The following is a 24,568-nucleotide window of genomic DNA, read 5'->3' as shown; positions in this document are numbered from 1 at the left end:
AGTTCTTTGTTACATTTGAGCACTAAATGGGGCACTGAGGTTGATTAGTGGTTTATTTTGAGATCCAGTGTTGCTTCTAAAGGATGTATAGCAGGTCAGGTGCTTCAGTTCACAGACCTTTTGCACCATTGATTATATATAGGCTGTTGTCTCTGCTTCTTAGATTTAGGTAATTTTTGGAACTACTCTGTCAGATAAAAAAAACTGAAATTGCATTTGATTAGGCAGTTAAAAATGCTGAATGGAACCGCATCAGGCTGGTTCCTTTTAACACGATGTCTCGTACTTGATTTAGGATGATTTTTCATGTTTTTTTCTACTTGAATATACATTTTTTAAAACTCTTTTTCTTTGTGCATTCTACATTTAAAATCAAATATCTGTGCTTTCTCTTCCCTTCATTCTTCAATTAAGCCCAAATAATGAACAACTGTATGTTGATGCAAAGCCTGTATGAGCCTGTTTAGTACGATCATCTGTCAGTCATTAAACAGAAACTTTAACTCTGAAGCTGGGCTATAAAGGTGCTACTCTGATGAGTATGAGCTGTGATTAGATGGCCTCTGTACCGTTTTAGTTTATTCTTCATGTACCATGCTGTCAAAGAAAATTGAAGTCAATTAAATGTATGTTGATGCACATTTAAAGTATATCAAAGCTAAAAAAAAAATCCAGATAAGCTTGATAGATATTACAGGTTCATTTTTATTCCTACTGATTACATTTCACTTTTCTCAAAAGGTTGTAAAAGTCTTGAGATGGATACTTAAGACTATTAAATTATGCACCCAAATTAGTACTTAAACAGTGTTTTACAGCCTCAGTTAATGAAATATTTAGATTTTCCGTTCATGTTATTTTCAGGACCAGCTTTGACAACATCCAACGTATGATTTTTTTTTCTTATGAACCGATCGGATTGGAGAACTATTCACCTTTAATGTCTAATTTGATTTCATTTGACTTGACCACCTGTTTGAAGCATTTCATTGGTTGAAGAGCCTTTATTATTTCTTAGCATCAATTGACTGTGTGCATCTGTGTGTTAGAAATTAAATTCAAGTCTTCACGCAATATTGAAGGAAAACAAATCTAAATTTAAATCATTACACGGTGAAGTTTCACCTAAACCCTGATAAAGACGCCTATATTAAAAGACTTATCACCACCGGTGGTCACATGGGCTGTAAGCTGTCTGTAAGTCTGATTAGATCAGTGTATCTAATTGAAATTATTGGATGAGAGACGGTGGTGTAACCCTGTTTATGGCCTGATCAGAGTCCATGGAAATGACTCATCGGCTCGCCTCCCACTGTTAGAGCTGAGCGTCTCACCACACTCGCCGTCTTCAGAAAAACACTGGCGATGTAAAAACTATCTTAAATCATGTGTTTCTTAAGAGAAACACATGATTCTATCTTCAGTGTGAAGCATTATGGGACTGATCTTATAACATTTCGTGGTGCAGTTAAAACCCAGCAGTGATCTCATCACTTTATTCAGTGGTCGTGTAAACAGCAAAAACACTGTCAGATCAGAAAGAATTGAATCAAAATAACAAACACATGATGAATCCTGACTGAGCCTGATGTGTCCCGGTGTTTTCTGACTCAGTCCGTATGCATCATCCTGCTGATGTTTGCTTTTTCACCAAAAAACCCCAAGAAAATCTGCACTTCACACTTTTTCAGTTAAGTTTGCTGGGGGGGGGGGGGGAACAGCAACAACCCAAAAATGCAGCACATGAAAATAAAGTTTGTAGACACAGGTTTCAAATGCTGGAGAAATTAAGGGATTTTCTGCTTTCGGCGGTGCTGTCCTTTTGTCCTTTAAGCAGGCTGTGAAGAAATATGATTTAGCATGAGATGTTTTTCGTTATTTTCAGATCAGAGTCTTTATTGAGCAACAACGATCGGAAAAAAAAAAAGTCTGTAGTGTTAGCAACTCTTCTATTTGTGCTTTCTGTGACAGCCGGAGGGAATGCTCAAACGTCAGCTCTCGAGCCTGGGGACTGATCTGGAAGAAGCAACATGGCGTAGTGATAACTGAGGAGATGTGGGAAGATATCTGGATAATGCAAGGAAAATAACGGTCTGACTGGACAAACAGAGCTTCACGCAACAAGCACATGCTGCCTCTCCACATTTAGAATGGATGTTTCACCATTTTGCCTCAAATGTAGAACAGAAATGTCTGCAGACTGATATATCTTGGAATTGTGTTTTCATTGTTGTCTGTTTTATTTTTCATGAGTTCCCAGCTTGTCCTTGTCTTGTTTTTTTTACTTGTTAATGTTGAGGTTTTTTTTGCTTTTTTTTTTTGCTCTGAGAAAGAAAAAATCATATATATATATTTTTTTTTTTTAAAAATTGTATCTATTACCTTTTTTTTAAGATTTGCATCGTCACCTGGAACAAATTGAATTCTAACAGAGCAGCACAGGCAAACATCGAGACGAGAAAATATCAGTTATTTAAAATAATAGGACAGATTATCACCACCTGTGTCCTTTAACAGTGCTGATCAAAATATAGTCTTCAGGGATTGAAAATAAAATCCTTAGAAGTCAAAAGAAGGTTCCTGGCGGTGACGGCGTTCGGTTTGCAGTCCTTCACAGTGTGTTCTCCAGTCCTGCATCCTTGGCCTGTTTTCTGTGTCCTCTGGTTGGGCAACCAGACGGCCAGCCACCCAAACAGCAGCGGAGGAAGACGGTGTTTTGAGCCGCAGAGACGTTCCTCAGTGCCAGAGTTCGTCTTGTTCTCCCCGTGACACAATCTGCCTCCATATTTCCTAGATAACAGGCAGACGGGGGGCGAGCGGCCCTCCTGCTTGATGATATTTGTGCTCATGGGCCAGTTTCCGCCTAAATATTGTGGATGTTCCCGAACAACAAGTCTATATTTTCAGATTTTTTTCCATCCTTTTTGTAGCTTCTCATGATTATTTGATTTTTAATCAAGGCCAAGTGGCGTTGCTTGCTCTAACGCCGGCGTGTCTCCTCCGTCCTGGCAGCAGACATGGTGGACACCCAGCAGCTCCTGGCCTGGCCCGTGGGCTTCAGCCTGAACACGACGGACCTGCCAGAGCTGGACGACAGCTCCCACTCCCTCGACATGAAGCATTTGTCCACGCTGGACTACGCCTCCATTTCCTCCTCCTCCTCCATCCCGTCCTCCGTCTCTCCCCGGCTCGTATCCTCCATGTCTTCCGCCGGCGTGACCTACGACCTCAGTCCGCCACAGATTGAGGAGCACCTGACCAACATGGACTACACAAACATGCATAGCTACAGGACAGAGCCAGACATGCACAGTAAGCCAAGACGCTATTGTGACAATAATTTGTGTGAAAACGCTTTGCTGAGCAGTAAGAGAGTTTTATGAAAGTTTCAGTTTGTCTGTCAGTCTGTCTGCGTGTCTGACGAATCGTGTTTCATCTTTCAGACTCAATCAAGCTGGAGCCCGAGTCGCCTCCGCAGTACGCTGACAGTCCCGTGTTCGCCAAGCTCCCCGAAGAGACGTCGACCGCAGGCCTAAACATCGAGTGTCGTGTGTGTGGGGACAAAGCCTCGGGGTTTCACTACGGCGTTCACGCCTGCGAGGGCTGTAAGGTACAGCCGGAGGAGCAGAGCATCCCACCCATACGTACATCTTCTACACAGCTCAGGGCTGCTCGGTGGCCTGGAGAGAATCCCAGCAAAACATACACACACACACAGACACACACACTCATACACAAAAACGCGCTTACAGTTTAGAGCCACTGACTAATTGGACTTTAAGTAGGAAGTGGAGTCACTCACGTGCTCAGGCTCGAACCGGAGACACTCTCAGTATGAGACTGTTATCCACTACACCGGGGTGTCAAACTTAAGGCCCGTGGGCCAAAACTGGCCTGCTCGAGGCTCCACCTGGCAGGCCAAGCCACCAAGAAAATGATAAAAAATTTAAAGAAAATATTCTTGTTTTCAAATTTCTGAAGAGTAGAGGATGTTTTCATCACACCTACACCTTTCTGAAGACAAAAAATACTTAATTTATACATCTAGCCATTATGTAAATCAATAACTATTAATTTTTTACATTTAAAATTTTTAGACTGTAAACAAATTCATAATATGAGACAAAGAAAAGTATAATTTTTTTTCTTTTCTTTGTGAAATAATGATGAAAATTTGCACATATTGCTTGAGAAAAGTCCCGACTCGTAATGAGTCATGTCATTATCGCTGTTTCACACAGATGAATGAAGACAGTATGTATAGCTGAACATAAACATTTTTGCTATGCTGTTAAGAGCAGAGACCCCCTGAGTGTGAGGAAGGCGCGCTCGTGGCAGGAAGGGCATCCGGCACGTGAACTAGCCAGTGCAGGTTGAGATGACTTGCTGTGAAAATCACAGCCAAATACAGACTTTAGAATAGCAGAATAAAACTAATAGATTCCTTTTATTCTAAGGAAGGAGAGAAAACCGCCACGGTCAGACCACCGTCCCAAAGAGTCGTTCATAGGCGTAGTGATCTTCACTGCTGGGGTTCGGTTCAGCCTCAGGGGGAAGAATTAATTGTCGATGCATAGAGCGATGCCTGCCATCTTTACCTTTTGATGTCTGTCACTCTAACCACAAGCCCCGTGCATTTTCCATTCTGCGATTCAACAAAGGCATGTGTGCCTACAATTATACGGCCGCCCTCTCAAACTTTCTCGATCTGCCTGTCTGTCTGAAGTATAAATAGCCAATAGTGTGGGGAGAGTTTCAGACACAATTTCCATTCTCTCTGAAATTATAACATATTATAGGAAGACCAAAAAAAAACACAAGCGCTGCAGACTTCTGAGTTTTACAGAATCAGCAAAAAAAAAAAAAAAAAAACAACGTGTGGCTCTTTTAGTTTCTTTGCAGTTTCTTGTCTCACCTGGCTCAAAAAGATCTTCCTACTTTAATGACTTTTACAGATCCTCTCAGACATTCTCCTGAATGTTGTGCTTTATGTGAAAGTAGAAAAAAAGGTCAACATTTTTCATTCTGAGATGAAAGTTTTCTCAGTGATACAGTTTAAGAGAAGAATTTGAAACTGAAGAGTATGATGCAACCCAGTGTGAGTGTTACCTTACCTCTCAGTAAATATCTGTTACTACTCTGCAGTTCTAGTGGTTATAACAATACCCTTGAAAAGATCAAGTCTCATTTTGATTAAAATACGTCATTTCATTAAAGCATCAGAGCTCAGTTGTCTAAAACAATTAAAGCATTGTAGTTTGTAACAGTGTGAAGTTCTGTCTATCATCGGCATTCTACTTTTTATACATATGGTAAATACTAACTGGTTAACCAAATATTAAATATGGATCATATTATCTCTTTTTATTATATTTAAATAAGAAAACAAATACAGATCAATTAAATTTTTTATAAATATTCTGTGCTTTCTATTATGAATGTTAACGTTGATATGTTGACAATATTGTGATATATAAAAATGATTTTATTCAAAGTATGTCATGAATACCAAAATGTCCCCATTTTGTAAAATGACATCTGTCTAGAAACATTTTCAGGATCTCCCAACATGACCTGCGTTCTGATGTACCTGCAATTTCCACGTCCTGTTCACTTTCTGCTATTGAGGCTTATCTCAGAACCAGACTTTCATCAGACTGAAACGTGCTGAGTTTCCAGCGAGCATCAGCACACATGGATGTTTCTGGTAAAAATGGAGGATTGTCTGATCTGCAGAAAATTCCAGTAGTGTGTTTACGTTGAGTGTGGAGCGGCGCGGTGGGGTAGTGGTTAGCACTGTGGTCTCACAGCGGGAAAACTCCCAGACGTTTGCTTGGGGGTCTTCCTGTGTGGAGTTTGAGTGTTTTCTCTGAGTGCTGAGTGCGATCTGCTCTGGGCGAACCTCCTTCGCCCACGGCGATGTGAGACGGGCGCCAGCGCTCCGGCACGCTGTAAAAGATGGACGTTAAGTGTGTCTTTGTCATTTCTCCTCTGTGTCAACACTGGGAAGAATTGATTTTGTACTTTTTGGCAGACCGAAGTGAAAATGTTTTGGAAATGATTTGTAATGTGATGGAGTCAAACACAATAGAAGCAGCAGCCACAGTTGAAGTAGCACCTCTCTGACGGATCCAGATTTGGATGGAGCTCGGATTTCTGTTTTTCCATCCGCTGACACTGAACGGTGCAGTACCTCCAGAGAGCTGGACGAAGGCAGGTACAGCAGTTATTGTTCTGTTTGTGTCTCAGGGGAGACGCAGCAGAAGAGGGGGTCAGCCAAGCAGGCAAACACTTAATTGTTTGGACGCAAAAAAAACATTCTTCATTAAGGCGAGGCCTGGACCCCCTTTAACTTCCTCTTTCTTAAAATAACCTACTATTAAAAAGGAACATCTGTGGGCCGCAGGAATGCACATGCCAAGAAACACGAGGCTTCACAAACTCCAGATGTGATTTAGTATGCTGACGGAAAAATTCTCGGTATGGAGCTTCCTGCCCCCAGGTCTGTTTTTTAGTGCAGATTTCACACTATCTAGTGCATCGGTCTTCAGGAGCTTCTTAGTCAGCATGAGACAGTCTGCAGCTGTCAACGGACCTGTGGCTGCGTGGAGGAGTGTGCAGTGGGAGTCTGATCACGGCTCCATAGTTAAAAGCTGAGATAAGCGCCGGCCTCACGGCGTCTTCGGTCCGAAGGTTGACAACATCAAAGCTTGAATCTACCCCGAAACGCCATCAACTTTTATTCTTTTAGATATTTTTCATATCAAATCCAGATAAGTAACAAATAAAATATGCGTAAAAACACGTGTTTAGGTGAAAACCGCATACTGGCAATATCACAAAACTATCATAACAATGTCAATATTAGAGTTTCCATGCGGTGTAATGAGTATTTCACTATTGTTTTTGTTTGGAGAAGAAACACTTTCATGCCACATGGTGATGCCTCAATACTTTTAAATACTTTTAAATATTGAAAATTAGATGTTTTACACAGAATAAGATGGAGATTTTACTGAAAGAATAATATCTAAAATAAACATCAAAGTCTGACTTAAAGTTAAAAACAAATTTGAAGTGTTAAACTGAACCAGGAGCTTCATTTCTTTCTGTTTAAAACCAGATGTTCTTCACAAGAGTCACAGAATGTAAAGTCTTGAAACTGAACATGGATCAATAACATCGACACCGCTGATCAGTCATCAGACCAACACGTGTACTGATCGTCACTGCTGATAAATTTTGACAGAATTATCTGACATGAATTATCAATAAATTGCAAAATTTAACCGCCTGTCTTTCTTTCTCCGAAGGGTTTCTTCAGACGCACAATCAGGTTAAAGTTGGTGTACGATCACTGTGATCTTCACTGCCGCATTCACAAGAAGTCCCGCAACAAGTGCCAATACTGCCGCTTCCAGAAGTGCCTCAACGTCGGCATGTCGCACAACGGTAAGACGAGGTGCTGTCGCATGCAAGCCTGCTGTTCACCATCACCTTCACATGTGAAGAGAAAGTGAAATAATAAATCAAAACGTGCCAAAAACATGACCATGGAATTTCTTCCAGATTACAAAGTTATCTACAATCACTGAAAACTTGCTGTGGAAATTGGGAGCGTTTTAAGAATTCATGAAAATTATGACGGCTTATGGACCTCATGTGAACTTTTACCTTCAAAACACAGTAAACTTCTTGTTCTCAACACTGTGCCCTATAAACAGCGTCCGAGCGAACCTCCCCTCATCTATTCTTCACATAAATAAAGGAGAAAAGAGCGTTTTTTTCTGAGACTGTGTTCCAGGAAATGCATCTTTACACCATGTTTATTACTCTCTGAGAACAGCTGCATGTTCACCACACCGCTGCCCCTTTAGTCTTTGAGCTGCGGTTGTAATGTCTGTGGAAAGCTGCACCATTGCCTTAAAAGCCCTCTGAGGTCTTGGGGCTGCATCACGAAGCCCCCCGTCAGGTTTCAGTTCCCATCACCTGTGGAGGGCATCTGCCGCCTCGAGAGCGCAATCTGCAGATGACACTGTTGTGGAATGGCTAACTTTAACTTGAACTGCACGTTATAAATGCCTTATTTTTACCCGGCGCTGTGCAAGGGTTCACACTGAAAAATAACTTTTTGAGACCTCCGGTGAATCTCTCATGCTGAGCCTGAACTGAACGATAAATGTTCTCTCAGCCAAGCTACCGTTCCAAACTGAGGTTTTGATTACTCAAGCCTTTTTGTTTTTAATTGTAGTCTTCATGTTGTTCAGTCATGTGGGCCGACTGCCTTTGTGATTCAGTCACAGATGTCTGAATTTACCGCTATCCACAGAAAAAAGACTTATTCTACAAATCGTCAGGCAATTTTTTTTAACCATAGATGGTTACAGAAACTCCGTCAACTTTTAGTGAAACTGTAGTAATTGCATTGGATTTAAAAGCAGTAATCACCTGTAATCACATAAGTTTATTTTTTTGTATAATCTCATGTGGAGTGTCACAGAATATGGTCATTTTCAATAAAAACACAGATTATAAGTCAGATAACATCACAAATTTCAGCACCCGTCTTTACTCATTTATATCTGTGAAAGCCTCCTGCCTGAATGAAGAAATAAATCAATTTGACTCTAACCAAGTGAGAATTTAAAATACAGAAAGGTTGTTAAAGGAGTGGGGAAGGTTATCCATTGGTTCAGATTTTTCTTCTTTTACCATGAATAATCTGAACAGATTTCCTACATGTTAGATGCCTACAGGTTCTGTTAATTTCAGTAAATCTGCAAAACATTTATAGGTGAAAAAGACAGAAATATTCACATGACAAAAAAAACTTATTTAAAGAAATTCAAATCTGCACAACAGCTCGTTTCATTATGACCAGAGCTGTCTGGGTGGTTAGTGCTTTGCTGAGAATGGATCATATAATTGAACTTATTTGAGAGGTAACTTGTTGAAAGCTGAACTCACAACATTGTCAAGAGAAAACTGCCTTCTTCATTCCAAAATCTCTCTATTCACTCGTCGCCATCAGAGCGGATTTGTTGGTTTTATTCATCCTTTGGTGGCCACTGAGGCGCATCAGCGGCCCCGGCCAGCCCCGCCTCCGGCCGGCCCCGCCCCTCCCAGGTGCGTTCCTGCAGCGAGCAGACTCGGGTCACGCTCTGCTGGCGCGTCACCAGCTCTCCCGTCAGGTTCTGCTGCACCTGTTAGGGTGGGACAACCCACAGCGTTTTCACCGTGTCACACAGACCTAAAATTCTCAGCATAGCTGCTGGAAACAGCTCCTGTCGTTACGTCTGCTCACTTTAGCGACCGCCCACGGACATACCGCTCAGTCTGCACAGCACGCTGGGGAGGATTTAATTTAAAAAAAAAAAAAAAAAAGGGCAAAAGTTTGATGTGCACTGGCAGAATTACAACTTATATGTGGGCTGATAGTGTGATTTTGTAGAATTTAACAGAGGGAAGTTTCCACTCTACATATCTCAGTGAAAATCAAGTTAAAAATAGAGGTGTGACTAACAGAAACATTTTTTTAGTAGTAAAAACTTTGTTGCATGTCAGCTTGCAGGATTTCCAGACTCCTACTGTGTGCATCCCGTCTTGTGACTAACTTCACCTTCCCCTCATAGTGATCAATATGTTTGAGAAGCACCTCAGCAGCAAACAGACATGAAGCGCAAGTTTAGCACAAAACTACAACCATATAACCACACTGTGGGATTTTTGTTGTTATTTTTTTCATCAACGTTGAAAAGGCTGTGCGACACTGGCTGGCGACATGCTCTATTACCTGCCACAAGGTGTTAGAACTGTGTGTGAGAGACGCAGCAGAACTTTATCAGGAGCTTTTGCTCCAGTTGTGTTTTGTCGTCTACAAATGACAGATGTGTGTCAAACCACAGCTGATGAGAGATACCAGACACACGCCCATATTGTAGTTGCAGCATGACTTCACCTGAATGTTGTGGGAATGCAAGATGTGGCATGCTGCTTCAGAGAACAGTTAAAAAAAGTTAATAATGCTCGTAAATTATACAACTTTAAGTCACTTTAATCTCTCGTCATCGCTGTCTCTGCTCTGAAGCAGCTTCTGATCAGTTTGCATGTGTGAATCGTTTGTTCTCATACTGCTGCTTGGTGAAATTGATCGAGAGTGAAACGCAGGGACTGCACCTCGTCGAGGTGTGTAATTATGTTAATTATTGGAAACAGCGGTGTGGTTGTTTGGTTCCCGTGTGCAGCATTGACATACTGTGCTTGGCTGTTTGTAATTACAGTTCAGATTATATGACCTCAACTCTGAATTAGACTGTAGCAGTCAGTTTTTCTGTCAGATGCATGAGAATCATTTTGATGTATTGGTTTGGAGGCGGTGATCAAGAAAGCATTGCTCAGTTATGATAGGAAACAACTCTCGGAGTGTTGCGAAACGCTGCCCCATAACGCGCTGTTTAGGGGTAAACACTGAGATTTGCTCTATAGGCGAGCGTCTGTCCAGCTCCTTTATCTCCCTGTCCGTCTCCCTGACTCCGCGCGCCGTCATATCACCACGGCGTCATTTCATGAGCCCCGGCCGGCGCTTTGAAAACCCGCTACGTGTGGGTTTTCATCCCGTCAATCATTGACGCGCCGGAGTGAACCCAGAGCTCAACTGATTTCTGCAATGTGCTGTGTCACTGCTGCGGGCGCGCTGCCCGGACGGCGGCGGGGCCGCTCGGCTTTGTATTCATTTGCTTAAGGTGTGCATTCATCACATAGTCAGCATTACACAATCACATGTGCAGTCAGTGCAGAAGCGAGGGATAATTAATGACTTCCACCAACAGGCGGTTTAACCATCTATTGGGTAAAAACGTAGGGTTTTTTTTTTTTTTTTTTTTTTGCAATATCATCATACACCGTTACAGGAAAACAGAGGGAAATCTTGGAATTGTTAAAAAGTGTTAATTTTCAACTGTTCCACTGGTCCGGTCGGCTGGCGATCAGACGGCGCCGTGTGAGGCCCCTGAACCGAAACGAGTGTGAAACCCCTTCTCTTGTACAAAGAAGCAACAAGGCTTTTGTAATCGGAAATCTATCCGGCTGTCTTTGTTGGTTGTACATGCGCTGTGTAATATTACCTGCACTGCCGGATGCGGGGGGGGGAGACGGGGGGGAACTCGATGGTTTTTCAGGTTTCCAGTGAACTCATCACCAGCACATTAACTAAATGGACTAAACGTTGTAATTGCCTCGTGGGACACGCCTCGTAAAAAGACAGTAGGAACATTTATCGTGTGTTGCTGACAGATTCTGTTTTTTCTTCCATTGAAAGCTGACATGAAGATTGTGACTCATTTGCAGACATTGTCTGAGCAGCCGTGACTTCGTGTCTCTGCTTATTAACAGCTACGTGCCGTCTCCTGACAACCACACATCTGCTTTGGGAAGATTTCTACTGCTTGATTTCTCTTTAAATATGCATTAATATGCAGTCTTGTTGCTCCCGATCCGTTCCTGCTGATTCTGCAAATTGCCTCGCTCGTGGATTTTTCTTGCTTTAGTATTTCGTGATCCTGGGTTTGTTTTTTGTAGTTTGGTCATTTTGTGGACATTAGCTGCTGATCCCTGTACAAATATTAGAGAAGTGATAAAGAACTTAAACAAACACCCAAAAAGCTCCACAAGAAAGAAAAGCTGCATAGATTCATGTTGAATCACAATAAAAACAAAGGGGAGATTTGAACATAAAATTAGATTTCAGGGCAGGGCTATTCATTCCCAGCTTCAGTTTGGACACATTATGAGACGTGAGCTGGGCGGGACAGAGGCAATGAACTGAAAAAGAACAAAGAAAGCCAGTAATAGATTAAAGTAATCACTCAATAAAACTCAATTTGTTCATTGTCACTGATAAAAACATGTAAAATAAACCAGTAGAGAAACTTTTTAAAACTATGCTTTCATCTGTTCTGATTTCTGCATCAAAACTAAAAGAAAAGACATATCTTTTCTGTCATTATTTCATTCCAGAGAGTTTTAAGGTCTTTTAGCTTTATTGATTATAGAATAGAGATTATTTCAGTCATAATAAAGTGTATTCAGAAACCTTTGATCAGTACTTTGCTTGCAGAGATATATTGTTTTTTGTCATTTTAAATTACTTTTGAATTACCCCAGAGGAGGCATACTTTGAATTTATTCATTAATTGTGATTTCTCTATCACTAAATTTCTTGTGATTTTTTTAAATATCTTGAATCTATATGAAAAGCTATCAGAAAAACAAAATCGGGGGAAAAAAAAAAGATTTTAGCCTAGCGTATTTCAGGTATTTGTATGTCAGTGTGCTCAGTCGGGGTTACATATTTGCATTTCGAGAAAAACATGTGAAAGTGTGAATGTTTGACCTTGATCGTGGAGAACCCAAGGTCAAACTGTGGTTGCTGCAGAAAAGTTATCCAACTCGCCAAGCGGCCTCTGAAGAAGCTAAACGTTAGCTCCTCCCCGAGCTAACGCTGACGTAGCGTTAGCACGCTGCAGCTTGATGCTGCGAGGCCACGCAGAGCGCTCGGCGTCCGGTGCAGCGTATTCATCTCTGTTCCTCTAAGCTGCAGTCGCTGCTTGTCTCGCCTGCCTGGAGTCCAGGACGAGCTGTCGGGACGCTCGGCGGCTGCTCCCGCGCCGTCGAGTGGCACCGATAAGCCGGGCTCAGAGAGCTCAGTGCTTTGTATTCATGTCCAGATTAAGTGTAAAACATACTTGCATGTTTTGCTTTGGATAATTATATGGATGACAGATCTTTCACAGCTCACTGCAAATATTTGGTGCATGGGTAACTTGACAGGAGGGGGATTACGATGAGGGCATGTAAGTTCATGCGATTGCGGCTCGTGTTGCAGCTTTCTGCTGCCGCACGTGTGACTGTGGTCCTCCACCGAAATGAAAGTCTGGATGAGCTTTTAATGACTTTCCGTCCCACACTGAGATACTGCGGTCACTAATCGACCTGAAACGCGTTCTGAGACTGTGAGAAGAAACTCGCTTGAGACAGAAGGGCCTTGAACTTGAAGTGGGGGTGTTCTGTCTGTGCGGTGGGAGTACTGACCTCTCCATCACCGTGCAGCTCATTACAGCAGCCGATGAAAACCGGCAACAATGCGCCTCACTGTGAACTATCACTACTTCCTGAACTGATTTTCTCACTTTCCTAACCTTGACAGAAAGTCGAGCGAATGAACCCTGGGCTCCATCTTTTATGTATTTAGTCCAAATATGTAAATTCACTGTGCGCCTCTGTTTCCCTTCGCAGCTATTCGCTTCGGCCGGATGCCTCAGGCGGAGAAGGAGAAGCTGCTGGCCGAGTTCTCGTCCGACATGGAGCACATGCACCCAGAGGCGGCGGATCTGAGGGCGCTGGCCCGGCATCTGTACGAGGCCTATCTGAAAAACTTCCCCCTCACCAAGGCCAAGGCCAGGGCCATCCTCTCTGGGAAGACCGGAGACAACGTGGTGAGCGGCGCCGCATTCATTCCACGCCCACTTCTTTCTGTTTACACATCTCTGGAATAGATTGAACACTATTTAAAAACCACTGCAACGTGAATCTGCCGGGCCATTAGTCATTTTTTTAATGAAAACAGGACTGTAGGAGGAATAAAGCAGCGTTTGAACAGCCGCTCTGCGGTGACGCCATTCACCAGGTGAGCTGTTTGCTGTGAGCAGCTGGCCCCGGTTGTTGTTAGATTCCTGGATATCATATCAGCATATCATCGACATTTTCTGTACGTTCTCGTCCTGCTCTGACCTGAGCTGCTCAACCAGTCGCTCACAGAAAAACATAAAACAATGCACACTTCTGTTTGATGCCAACCAAACAGAAATTCGACTCGTTGTATTTGTTATTTACAAAATTCCATCATCACTGAAAGAATCCTGCCGCTGAACTCAGATTACATTAAGAAAGAATCCATATTTAATCTGATCTGATCAGGTTCTCAGGTTTAGTGAAATATGCTGGTTAAATCATTTGAAGCACATTTCCAGCATGTTGTCATCACGCCGCCGCCCCCGGTTTTGTTCAGATGAGATCTTTTCAGGCTATTATTGCTGCTCCGACATGAAAAGTGTACGGACTTGTTTCTGCGTGTCTTGGCTCCTCTCGAACGTTTCGGATTACGGCGGTCAAGCCAGGAGACGGGGTGACATGGGACTTCTCCTCCCAGTAGCCTCCTCGCCATCCTCACTCAGACGTCAGGAGTCACAATATAAATCTGCCGGTGGGAAAATCTTTACTTTATGTATTCACATTTAAAAGATTTCAACACTGTGTAATGTAAAACAATTTGAAAATAGAACTACTACAAAAATCTTATCAATCAATTGACTTAGATTGTTCTTCTTTACTTCTTGACTTTGTGGAGATAATTAATGTATTAAAACATTACAAAATAATCGGAAATAAAGATTATCTTTATGACCTTCCTTTGCTTTTGACAAGCTGAACAATTTAAACAAAGTAAGCTTGAGATTTTTTAAAGAAAAAAAAGCACCAATTATTACAGTTAAATGCACTCAGAATTAAATTCAATCATCCAAGAAAATTATGTAATTTGTATTTTGCACAACACACGAAAATTATTAGCAACAAGTACTGACACCGATCATGTTTAAGTCAGATGCACTTGTTTAAACTCGAGGAGGGAAAAAGTGAAGCATTTGGTGTAATGACAGCGTTTGGTTAAATGCGGGTGAATCACGTGACGTGTCCCGTCAGGTCCAACCCGTCTCAGTGTTGATCGCTCTGATTGGTTCTGCTAATCATCCTGAAACCTAAAGATCCTTGATCTTTTAGATGCAACAGCTGAATTTAGGAACGCAGTATCGTGAGATGATTGTTTTCGTGAATTTGTGAAATTTGTTCAACAGTTGTCAGATGTTTCCTGGTTGCGTTCAGTTTTATTTACAGTCTAGTTTAATGTCGTCAGCCTGTTCTTCCTGTCGTCCTCGCTGATAATTCAATGTTGTTAGAAGTAACTAAAGAGTTTTTGAGAAAGAACTTTTTACTTTATAACAGCCGTAATCGTATTGATGACTGGATATAATTCACGTGTTTTAACCGTAGCTCTCCTTCAGTACCAACTCCCTGCACTCTGTCCTGCTCTTCATACATTTCATTGGCGAATATGTTGCAGCAAATGGTATTTTATTTTTCACCCATCTCTAATGAAAAGTCTCTATATCATTATTACCGTAGTTAAATCAAGAGAAGCTGATCTGGATGTACTTTTTTAGGATCCTTCGGGTTCAAGGTTTCTCCTTCTGCTTGTTTTGACTGCTCCCGGCAGTGATATCAGCTAAATGACACTGAATCGCCTCCTTGTTTGAGACACTACTGGTTTATTTACCAAACCACAGCCGGTCTCCTAAAACAAAGTGGGAGTCAGTGATTTTAGCTTTCGGAGAATATTTAGTTTTGTTTTTTTTACATGCACGGCCTTGATATGGGTTTATGTGTAATCAGTGTTTTACTGGGCTGCAACTGCAGACGAGATGCTCCATCAGAACAGGAAACACTTTTATTTGCTTTATTTTTTTGCAGTCTGAGTGATTGCATTTATTTTTAAAACAGGGTTGTAAATGGCAGGTACAGTATGTGTGAAGACGATTGACTACCAGATTATTTCACCTTTATTTTAAGTAAAGAATGTGAGTAAAGCAACAGAAACACACACAGGAGGCTTTAAAAGAGCTGGAGGGAAACTGTACTGTCCACATGTGTTTTAATGGTTATGAATTCATCTTTTTCTTCGGAAAATATTTCAGAAAATGTTGTGTATTTTGCATTTTTTTGCATCCTCCTCTACGAAGCATAACACTGTGACCAGCTTTCTAATAGCATACAGGTCCTCTTTTGGCAGCCTGAAACCTTCCAGACACACCCTGAACTCAAATCCTTTTGCTTTTCCATTTTTACACTTTTAAGACCAGATACTGGTTCCCTGCATGCTGCTATAACTTCATCTGGTCCTAATGTTATGGCTGATCCATGGAGGTCAAATATACACACAAAGAATTACATTATTGAGGAAGTGGTCAATTGTTTCATAACTTCCAAAATCACCTGCTTAACTTCCTTCTAAGACTTGCCTCTGTTCATTTACATGATGTAGAAGGAAATTTCAGCTCTTTGTTGTTGTGAGACTCATTCATCACAGCTGTGCATGTTGGTGCAGCGTCTCAGCTTAGAGAAAGAAAGCTCAGTTCAGCTTCACTTACCTGGGAACTCACTTTTTTCCCCGTGTGTGTGTGTGTGTGTGTGTGTGTGTGTGTGTGTGTGTCTGAACCTGCAGCTAACACACTGTCGTCGTGCCTTTACACGAGATATCAGACATCGACTGCTGCTCGCTCTGATTAATGAGCCGTGACCGAAGTCCACACACTGTTTTCTTGTTTCAGCCTCTGCAGCTCACGTGTCCTCAGAAGACCCAGGAGTTATCTAATGTTTAGCTTTGCTTTGTCTCTTTTTTTCCAGCCTTTTGTCATCCACGACATGAAGTCTCTGATGGAAGGGGAGCAGTTTATCAACTGCAGGCAGGTTCCCATCCCAGAGCAGCAGCAGCAGCAGCAGCAGCAGCAGCAGCAGACCTCCATCCCGACAGGCGGACACGGAGGTTGGTAGAAACAAATTATTTACCCTCTATTTATAATACAAAACAAAATATGTATTTGAGATTTTCACCTCACATTCTCTCCTCCCTCCAGTTTTCGGGATCAAAGGCGCCGGAGTTCATCCCATGTCGGACTTGGGCGTGGTGGGCATGCAGAGCATCTGTGGACAGGGACCCCTGGACATGGCCGAGCTGCGTTTCTTCCACAGCTGTCAGTCACAATCGGCCGAGGCGGTGAGACAGGTGACCGAGTTCGCCAAGAGCATCCCCGGATTCGTCGATCTGGACCTGAACGACCAGGTGAGAACCTGGACGTCAGCATGAGACGTCCATGAAAACTGAGGTGGGGAGGGATATCGTCCTCCTGCAGTCAGATTTTCTCTTTTGCATGTTAACCTCTGTGTATACAGCTGAATTTGAAAATCTTGTTTCTCGCAATAAAATAATCTTCATACATCCATCTGACAGTCTTCACCAGACTAAACCCTTGCAGTGAGCCTGTACTGTTCTTTCCAGGTTACTTTGCTGAAGTACGGCATGATTGAGGTCTTGATCATCATGATGTCGCCTCTCATGAACAAAGACGGGACCCTGATCTCCTATGGACAGATTTTTATGACACGGGAATTCCTCAAGAGTCTCCGGAAACCCTTCGGTCAAATGATGGAACCAAAGTTTGAGTTCTCGGTCAAGTTCAACACGCTGGAGCTGGACGACAGCGACATGGCTCTGTTCCTGGCCGTCATCATCCTCAGCGGAGGTGAGTGTGTTCGTGACGAAGGAGGAGCCGAGGAGATCAACATGCCTTCAGTATCTGTCCATTAACGTGAAGCTACAGATACAGCACACATATCTTAGCACAGCCACTCTCCCACTGAACTTACTCAGCAATTTCTGTAAATATTCAGCACCACATAAAGAAAAAAATCCACCAAACTGTGATATTTTAAAAGTTATCCTTTGCTTTTGACGCTGTCAGACTTAGATGGTGTCAAGATGAAAAAACGAGAGTGCTGTGAAGACTGTTTGAAGTGAAGCTCTGTCTCTTTACAGCCCTGCGCCGTATACATTACACATGCTATCTATGGCCAGCCTTGACCCATTTATCAGTTTCCTGAGGGACACAGAACTCGGGGGGGGATGAGTTGGGTTCATGTCAGGGCAAAAGCAAAAAAGAAAAAAGAGCAAATCTTAAATGACAAGTGAAATGTAGGTCAGAACGTGGTAATAAAAATTAACAAGAAAACAACTTTATCACATTATTATTGGTGATTTATCGCAAAATTGAGTTCCTTAGAGGAGACCAGTTTGAAGTTTTGAGGTTTAGAATAAATTCACAGTGCTGCAGGTATGAATGTTTAATCATGATTTTTCATCGTCGTCCTCATGGCGATTTGACCGGGACCATCATCAGAGTCCAGCACGAACAGTTTATGACCCCGAACTGACCCACATGACGTGGCCTCACGTGGTGATGCAAAAGTTCATATGCAGTTCGGAGTTGAGCAATTTCAGCCAATAAAATGATGACCAAATGATTTAAGTGGGAGGCGGATGAAGAGGGCACTATAAGAGGGTATTTTAACAGCCGCCTTTTGTGGAGCACAAACATCCGTTTCCCATCTTCTCTGGTGCGGAATGGTGAGGCTGATTAAAGAAGACGGCACAGTTCAGAGAACAATCGCACCAATCTGCACTGGAGATGAATTTATAGGACAGAGAAACAAAGATGAAAGTAATTAAATACCAAATTTAAATACCAAAATGATAATAATAATCGCCATGATGATAAAATACTATGAAATAACCTTTAAAATCTTGTTAGTCTGATCAAATCTATATAAATCCATGCTGAGGATCCAGATGAAGCTGGTCTGGATGTCAGAGTTTAGACTGTCATACAGAAGCAGATCTGGGTCCAGAAAGTCAGATCTGATCCTCTACGGAGGACTCTTGAAAAATAAACGTTTCAAAGCAGCTTGTCACGCACTCAGACTTCCTCCCAGTTCCTCACAGTTGGTTTAGTATTGGCGATTAGCGTGTAGTTGTTTGAGAAAAGCCTGACCTTGAGCAAGTTAAGGATATAAACCTGACATTGGAGTCAGTCATTAACTTAAATGACTCAGATAATAGTTCGACGTGAGATAAGTGCTCTTTTGAAAGTAGCATCAAGACGACTTGAATTGGCGATCGGCAGCAGATATGGGTATTTAGGGGGAATTTATCATCTCCGCTTGAAGGATTTATGTCATATTGTGGTTCTCTGTTGGCGAAGCTTGCCACGGTTCACAGTTCAAACCATAAAAGGAAACATTATAAAGCTCATACCAACCTTTTTATTCTACTTCTGCTGGAAACAAAACAAACTTCTGTGTTTCTTTCAGTTTTCTGTAGCCCGTGATCTTTCGGGAAGTCCTGTTCACAATCAGCTACTTGTAATTTGACACCAGCTTAAAAAAAAAAAATGTAGAAAAATTAACAAATCATCCTTAATGTAAACTTAAGCAGGGGTGTCAAACGTATGGCTCGCAGGCCAAAACCAGCCCGACGTCAGGTTCACTTCAGCTCATGAGATGGAAAAAAAAAAAAAAAGAAAAGACTTTCATTTTCAATAAAAGTAACTTTGTAATTTCACTGTGTTAGGAAGAGAATCCAGCATAACAGAGATCAGTGAAAAGCAGCGATCCAGCGGACAAAGTAGCCTTCCTGTCAAAGAGCGTGAGTGTGTGAGAACACACAGGCTGCACACGGCGTTCGGCCTGAGAAGTGACAGAATTTTATCAGCTTCAGTTTGAGGAGAAACACTATCAGCTTTCAGAGCTCGAGGCAACTTTTAACAGCCAAATAAAGCACGGAGTAAATCATTCCACAAATGGATGAGATAATATTTAGACACTTGACTGTATTTTGCACCAATAAAAAAGTATTTTCTTTTCTGTAAAATTCAACTTGTTTCGGTTCAGATGTTACAATATTCTGTTATTTGTCCCTAATGTTCCACTCACTGAACCGTGATGCCCCCGGGTCACTGATCTGATCTGATCTGTGTGTGTGTGTGTGTGTGTGTGTGTGTGTGTGTGTGTGTGTGTGTGTGTGTGTGTCCCGCAGACCGGCCCGGCCTGCTGAACGTCAAGCCCATCGAGCAGCTTCAGGAGACGGTGCTTCACTCTCTGGAGCTGCAGCTGAAGCTCAACCACCCCGACTCGCAGCAGCTCTTCGCCAAGCTGCTGCAGAAGATGACGGACCTGCGGCAGATCGTCACCGACCACGTGCACTTCATCCAGCTGCTGAAGAAGACCGAGGTGGACATGTGCTTACACCCGCTGCTGCAGGAGATCATGAAGGACCTGTACTAAAGCCGGGGGCAGCGCCAGACAGACTGACTGAAACAAACCGAGAGAGAGAGAAGAACAGGAAAAGAGAAATCAGGAAAAGAAATACCGAATCTGAGTGTTAGATTTTTATCTCCACAGCCTGAATGCATAACTTGTGGTGCGCAATCATTAAGCCGCTGCTGAGCCTGGACATTTTGTTATGAGTAGGCTGCCAATCGAAATACAAAACCACCACCCAGAGCACCAGAGACCAGTGTGTCTGGAACTCTTATTGACAGTCTCTAGCTGTTTTTTTTTTTTTTTCCAACACCTTCGAGTGCCTTCAGGAGAAACGAATCGCTGCCATCCAGCAGGCAAACACGCACAAGCACACAAACACACACACACAGTCGTCTTCTGTCTCAGCGTCAGGGTGAAGGTGCTATCTCTTTTTAATCCATAGATACAGATCTGATTGAAGCCTGCAACGTTTTGTCAGTGTCAAACAAGCTGTGAGAAAAGTTTGCTCTTTGGGGGAAATGAACCTGTACATACTGTAATGTGCCTTTAACATCTTATCTTCTTCTTTTTTTAATGAATGAATAAACTTTAAAGACTTTATATATTATACACACAAAATGTATGATATATATATTCAAATGTATGTTTTGTTTTGTAGATAAAAGCAATTTGAATATATGTGGGCTCCTTTTTTTTTAGATTTTAATTATGAGAAACTGGTTGTAATTTTTCTTGATGAGATTATTTTGTATGTTGTGAGTCTTCTGTGACTGATCTTTGTAATGTTTATTTTGGGGCTGCGCAGACAAAAGACTGGATTTATAAGATATTAGCTGTAAATAAATCTTTTTTTAACTTTTTACTTGACGTCTGTCTCCAGCCTCGTAGTTTCTTTAAAAAAATCTGGTGCATAAAAAGCAGCGTCTGCTTGTTTGATTCTGACTCTGTGAACAGAAATCGGGTTTAATCCGGATTACGTGAGAGGCTTGAATGAACCGCAACACAACAGAAGATCTGAGATCCAAACTACTTGGAGCTTTGAGGACTTTCTCTGTGTTTCTGAGCGTTTTCAATCCGCTGCAGCAGAGTTTACTTATCTAAAACACAACAGACAGTGTTACAGCAGTCAAGTCCACTGAAGACAAATACATTGATTAACTTCTGTAAGTCCACTTGAGTCATCAATGATTTTAACCCTCATGATATTCTCCAGGTGATAAAAAGATGTCTGATTGTTTTAATGTGACTCAGGCTAAAGTTCATGACCAGGGCAAGATTTCTGGCTTTGTCGGTGTCGCTCACTTTTAATCTCCAAAAATCTGCTACTACTTCAATCTGTGTTAAACAGAGAAGTGTCGTCACAATAAAAGGCAATTACGGAGATTTAGTGAGATATTAATTCCATTAAAAGAAACTTTGAGTTCATCAAATGTGGTTTTGATCAATTAAGTTCAGTTAGTTTCAGGATTACAGGAGGAATTTAGGAGAAAATGCAAATTCCACAAATATCCAGACTCAAGCCTGATATAATCTCGCGGTGAGGGGACAGCACTCACCACTACACCACCATGCAGCCCCTGTGTAAAGCCATACATGTGTCTGTCATTCAACCCCTTTAAAAAAAGCCAAGTCACTGCCAGACTGTGAGGCATGTCAGACGCTCATTACATCAGCTGCAGTTGCAACATGTGAACTCTGCTGAACTGAGCCAAAAGACCAAAGTCTGCGGAGAAAGGTTAGATCATGCAGCGGGGAGGCGTTTCTCCTCTCTCACGGGTCTCCTGGGGTCGTCTCTCTTCGCTTCACCCTTTGACCTTTACTGTTTTCCTTCTTTCAGACGCCTCTTCCTGCAGGCTGACCTGAGAGAGCGGGATGATTTCAGGACAGCGTGCAGGATTGAGGTCAAAACCTCGGCCTCGGCACACGACAGGTTCGTTTACACAGAGCCGGCTCACCGTCTGGCTCGCCGCCCGCCGACGGCTCCGCGAGTGCGTGATCGCAGCTTGTTTTCCTGCACACGCCACAGGGATCAAACTCTAATGCGTAAAATCAGATATTTGACAAAGCCGTATCCTCAATAAACACATTTTACTAATGTGTAACCCGGACACAGGCTGCAGAGACGTGACGTCTTCTATCTAAAGGTTGTCTGATGTCTCTGTTTGTCAACACAAGTCAGTCAAACAAGTAAGAGGGAGATTTATCACTGGATCATCTCAGGACGATCAGAAACTCGACACACTAACATCTGAGGACAATTTACAGTCGCTACTAAAAAAGGGAATCTATGTTTGGACTGGAAGGAAAAGTACCTGACAAAATCACAGACATGGGGAAACATACAAACTCTACACTGGAAGAGTTTGAACAAGGTCACTCTTCACTGTCAGTCTTCTACCGGTTTAGCATCACAAATGAACTTCAAACACAGACATTTGAGCTGTGAGAAGAAACACAGGGAGAACATGCAGACTGCACAAGGAAAAACTGAAAACTTCTACTCTCATACTTCAGCTAAAACTAAGCATTCATTAAATCTCTGTGAACTTCACATATTTCACACAAAACATTTCTTTGTTTTCTACTATTTTCCTTTCTGGTTTTTCTTACTTCACAGTCATATCATCATAAACAGAATATTGCGCCCATAAAAACCCAGTAAGCAACACGAAACACACAATAGGAGCTGCTTTATAACCGACTGGCAATCAGTTTCCTGCCTGTCCTCAGATAACACCTCACTCGCTCCTCACTCGGCCGCTGTGTAAATACACTCCGCAATCAGTAGTGATATTACTGAATAGGACGCTGTAAAAACAGGGTTAATGTGTACATGATCTCCAATTGATTTCTGAGTAGGCATCGCCCTTCATTAACGCTAAAGAAAGCTGTCCTAACAACACCTCATTCCTGGCTCCACCGCCGCTCGAGAGCAGTACTTCACCTCATATGCACTGCATCGGGATGTTATTGTACATAACAGTCACTGTGATCAATATTATGGCATAATGATCATTTTGTTAACAGTATATTAAGCATCTTTAAGAACATTTTTGTGATGATGATGATGATTATTATTATTATTATTATGTTACCTTGAATAAGGCAGTAAAGTTCTTTCTATTCTGTTTTATTCTTTAGCAACTTAAAGGAAATCATCTCCTTTTCACAATTACCACACCCAATTGATATTGGACAGTACTAATGAAAAAATGTGGAAAAACAGTGCATTTACACACAAAATCTATTATAAGTGGCAATATCTATAAATCTAGAAAGGAAATATACGTGCTGGCAAATTGGTGTAAAAGTATCAGATCTTGGTAGACAGTTTTAGACTGGTTAAACTGTCAAAAAGCGTAAGAAAATTTTAATTTTAACTGATTTTAAATCTCTGATCTAAAAACCAAAATTCCCTCAATGAGTTTGATGTTAAATTCTTGTTACGGCGGGTGAAACGGAGGCTCAGATGCAGACAGGCAAGCCATCGCAGAAGGTCTGGGTTTAACAGGTTTATTAACTTGGCCAGGTCCAAGGGCCGAGTCCGAGGGCAGTGCAGCCAGCAGCGAAGGACAGGTCTGAGGCGGTGGCAGTGCCACCGGCAGGCGTGGACGGGTCTGGAGTTCTGGTGGCCTGGCGGGACACAGTCCAGGATGCAAGTCCGGGGGGTTCCAAGCTCCACGGAAGCCAGGTGAGGGGAGAGAAAGGGCGAAAGAGCAGCAAGGCAGACCCACTCCCCAGTGGCAGAGAAGTGGGCATGACGATTCTATTCAGTTCACATCTCAAGATATTGAATAAAACATAATCACTATATATGGTCCAAGTATTTTAATAATGTTTAAAAAAAATGCACTTATGGGTCTCATTGTTTTTCATTATTACAGATTGTGATTTGTCATTCAAAGCTTTCAACAAACACATTCAATGAATGTCTTTCATCTGGATCTGACTTTGAAAAATTACACACTTTATTTTAAGAAAAGTTAACTGCATGTTTCTCCTCAAATTTGCACTCATATCATTGTCATAAAAAAGCCATTTTTTTGGGTCAGTTTTCAGCATATAAACACCAATTGTTGAGAAGAATTATTCTAAAAGTGCGTTTCTGTTCACTACATGAATTTCAATCTAGTGTTTTCTCCCACTGCAGCTCTTGGTTTCATCCAAGTTCTGAGGCCATCGGCAAGTTTCCACACTGGTCTGTTCGCTATGTGTGGAGGAGCTGCTGGAGTTCACTGGGTTCAGTAACTAATTTTTCCACTGAAGCAAAAAGGCTGCAGCTAAAAGTGACACTGAGAGTGGAGTGAAATGTGAAGATTCGGGTGTGAAAACCTCACGAAAATGAAGTGAATGTTCAAAGAGAAATCAGATAGGATCGAGGGCCAGTGACTTCTTTCACACATCAGACAACACTGACTGGTCATGAAGAATATTTAATTATTTTCACTCAAACATGTCTGTGAATGATGTGTGAAAGTTTAAAAGTTATATCTGGCCGAGAAAGTACAGAATTAGCGTCAGTAACACATCTTTTAGCACACAAGGAGTCCAGTGTTCACTAATATCTTCAACAAGTTTTATT

The 24,568-nt window shown here is 42.0% G+C and overlaps 1 protein-coding gene across 2 annotated transcripts in view; it reads left to right on the top strand.

Moving 5' to 3' along the window:
- pparg (peroxisome proliferator-activated receptor gamma) overlaps positions 1–20,836 on the top strand; it is a 32,413-nt gene extending 11,577 nt beyond the window's left edge. The window contains exons 2-9 of one of the 2 annotated variants that reach the window (XM_030091776.1): positions 3,013–3,312; positions 3,444–3,610; positions 7,314–7,452; positions 13,294–13,493; positions 16,516–16,654; positions 16,746–16,951; positions 17,168–17,411; positions 19,760–20,836. In XM_030091776.1, the coding sequence (XP_029947636.1) occupies positions 3,013–3,312; positions 3,444–3,610; positions 7,314–7,452; positions 13,294–13,493; positions 16,516–16,654; positions 16,746–16,951; positions 17,168–17,411; positions 19,760–20,007 (1,643 nt within the window). In that variant the 3' untranslated portion in view covers positions 20,008–20,836. Of the gene's footprint in view, positions 1–3,012; positions 3,313–3,443; positions 3,611–7,313; positions 7,453–13,293; positions 13,494–16,515; positions 16,655–16,742; positions 16,952–17,167; positions 17,412–19,759 lie in introns of both variants that reach the window. The other variant, XM_030091775.1, reaches the window with a different exon arrangement.
- Positions 20,837–24,568: the final 3,732 nt, after the last annotated feature.

This window comes from Salarias fasciatus, chromosome 5, assembly GCF_902148845.1.
Source record: "Salarias fasciatus chromosome 5, fSalaFa1.1, whole genome shotgun sequence".
Lineage (NCBI taxonomy): Eukaryota > Metazoa > Chordata > Actinopteri > Blenniiformes > Blenniidae > Salarias > Salarias fasciatus.
This window is presented reverse-complemented; position numbering and strand designations above follow the sequence as displayed.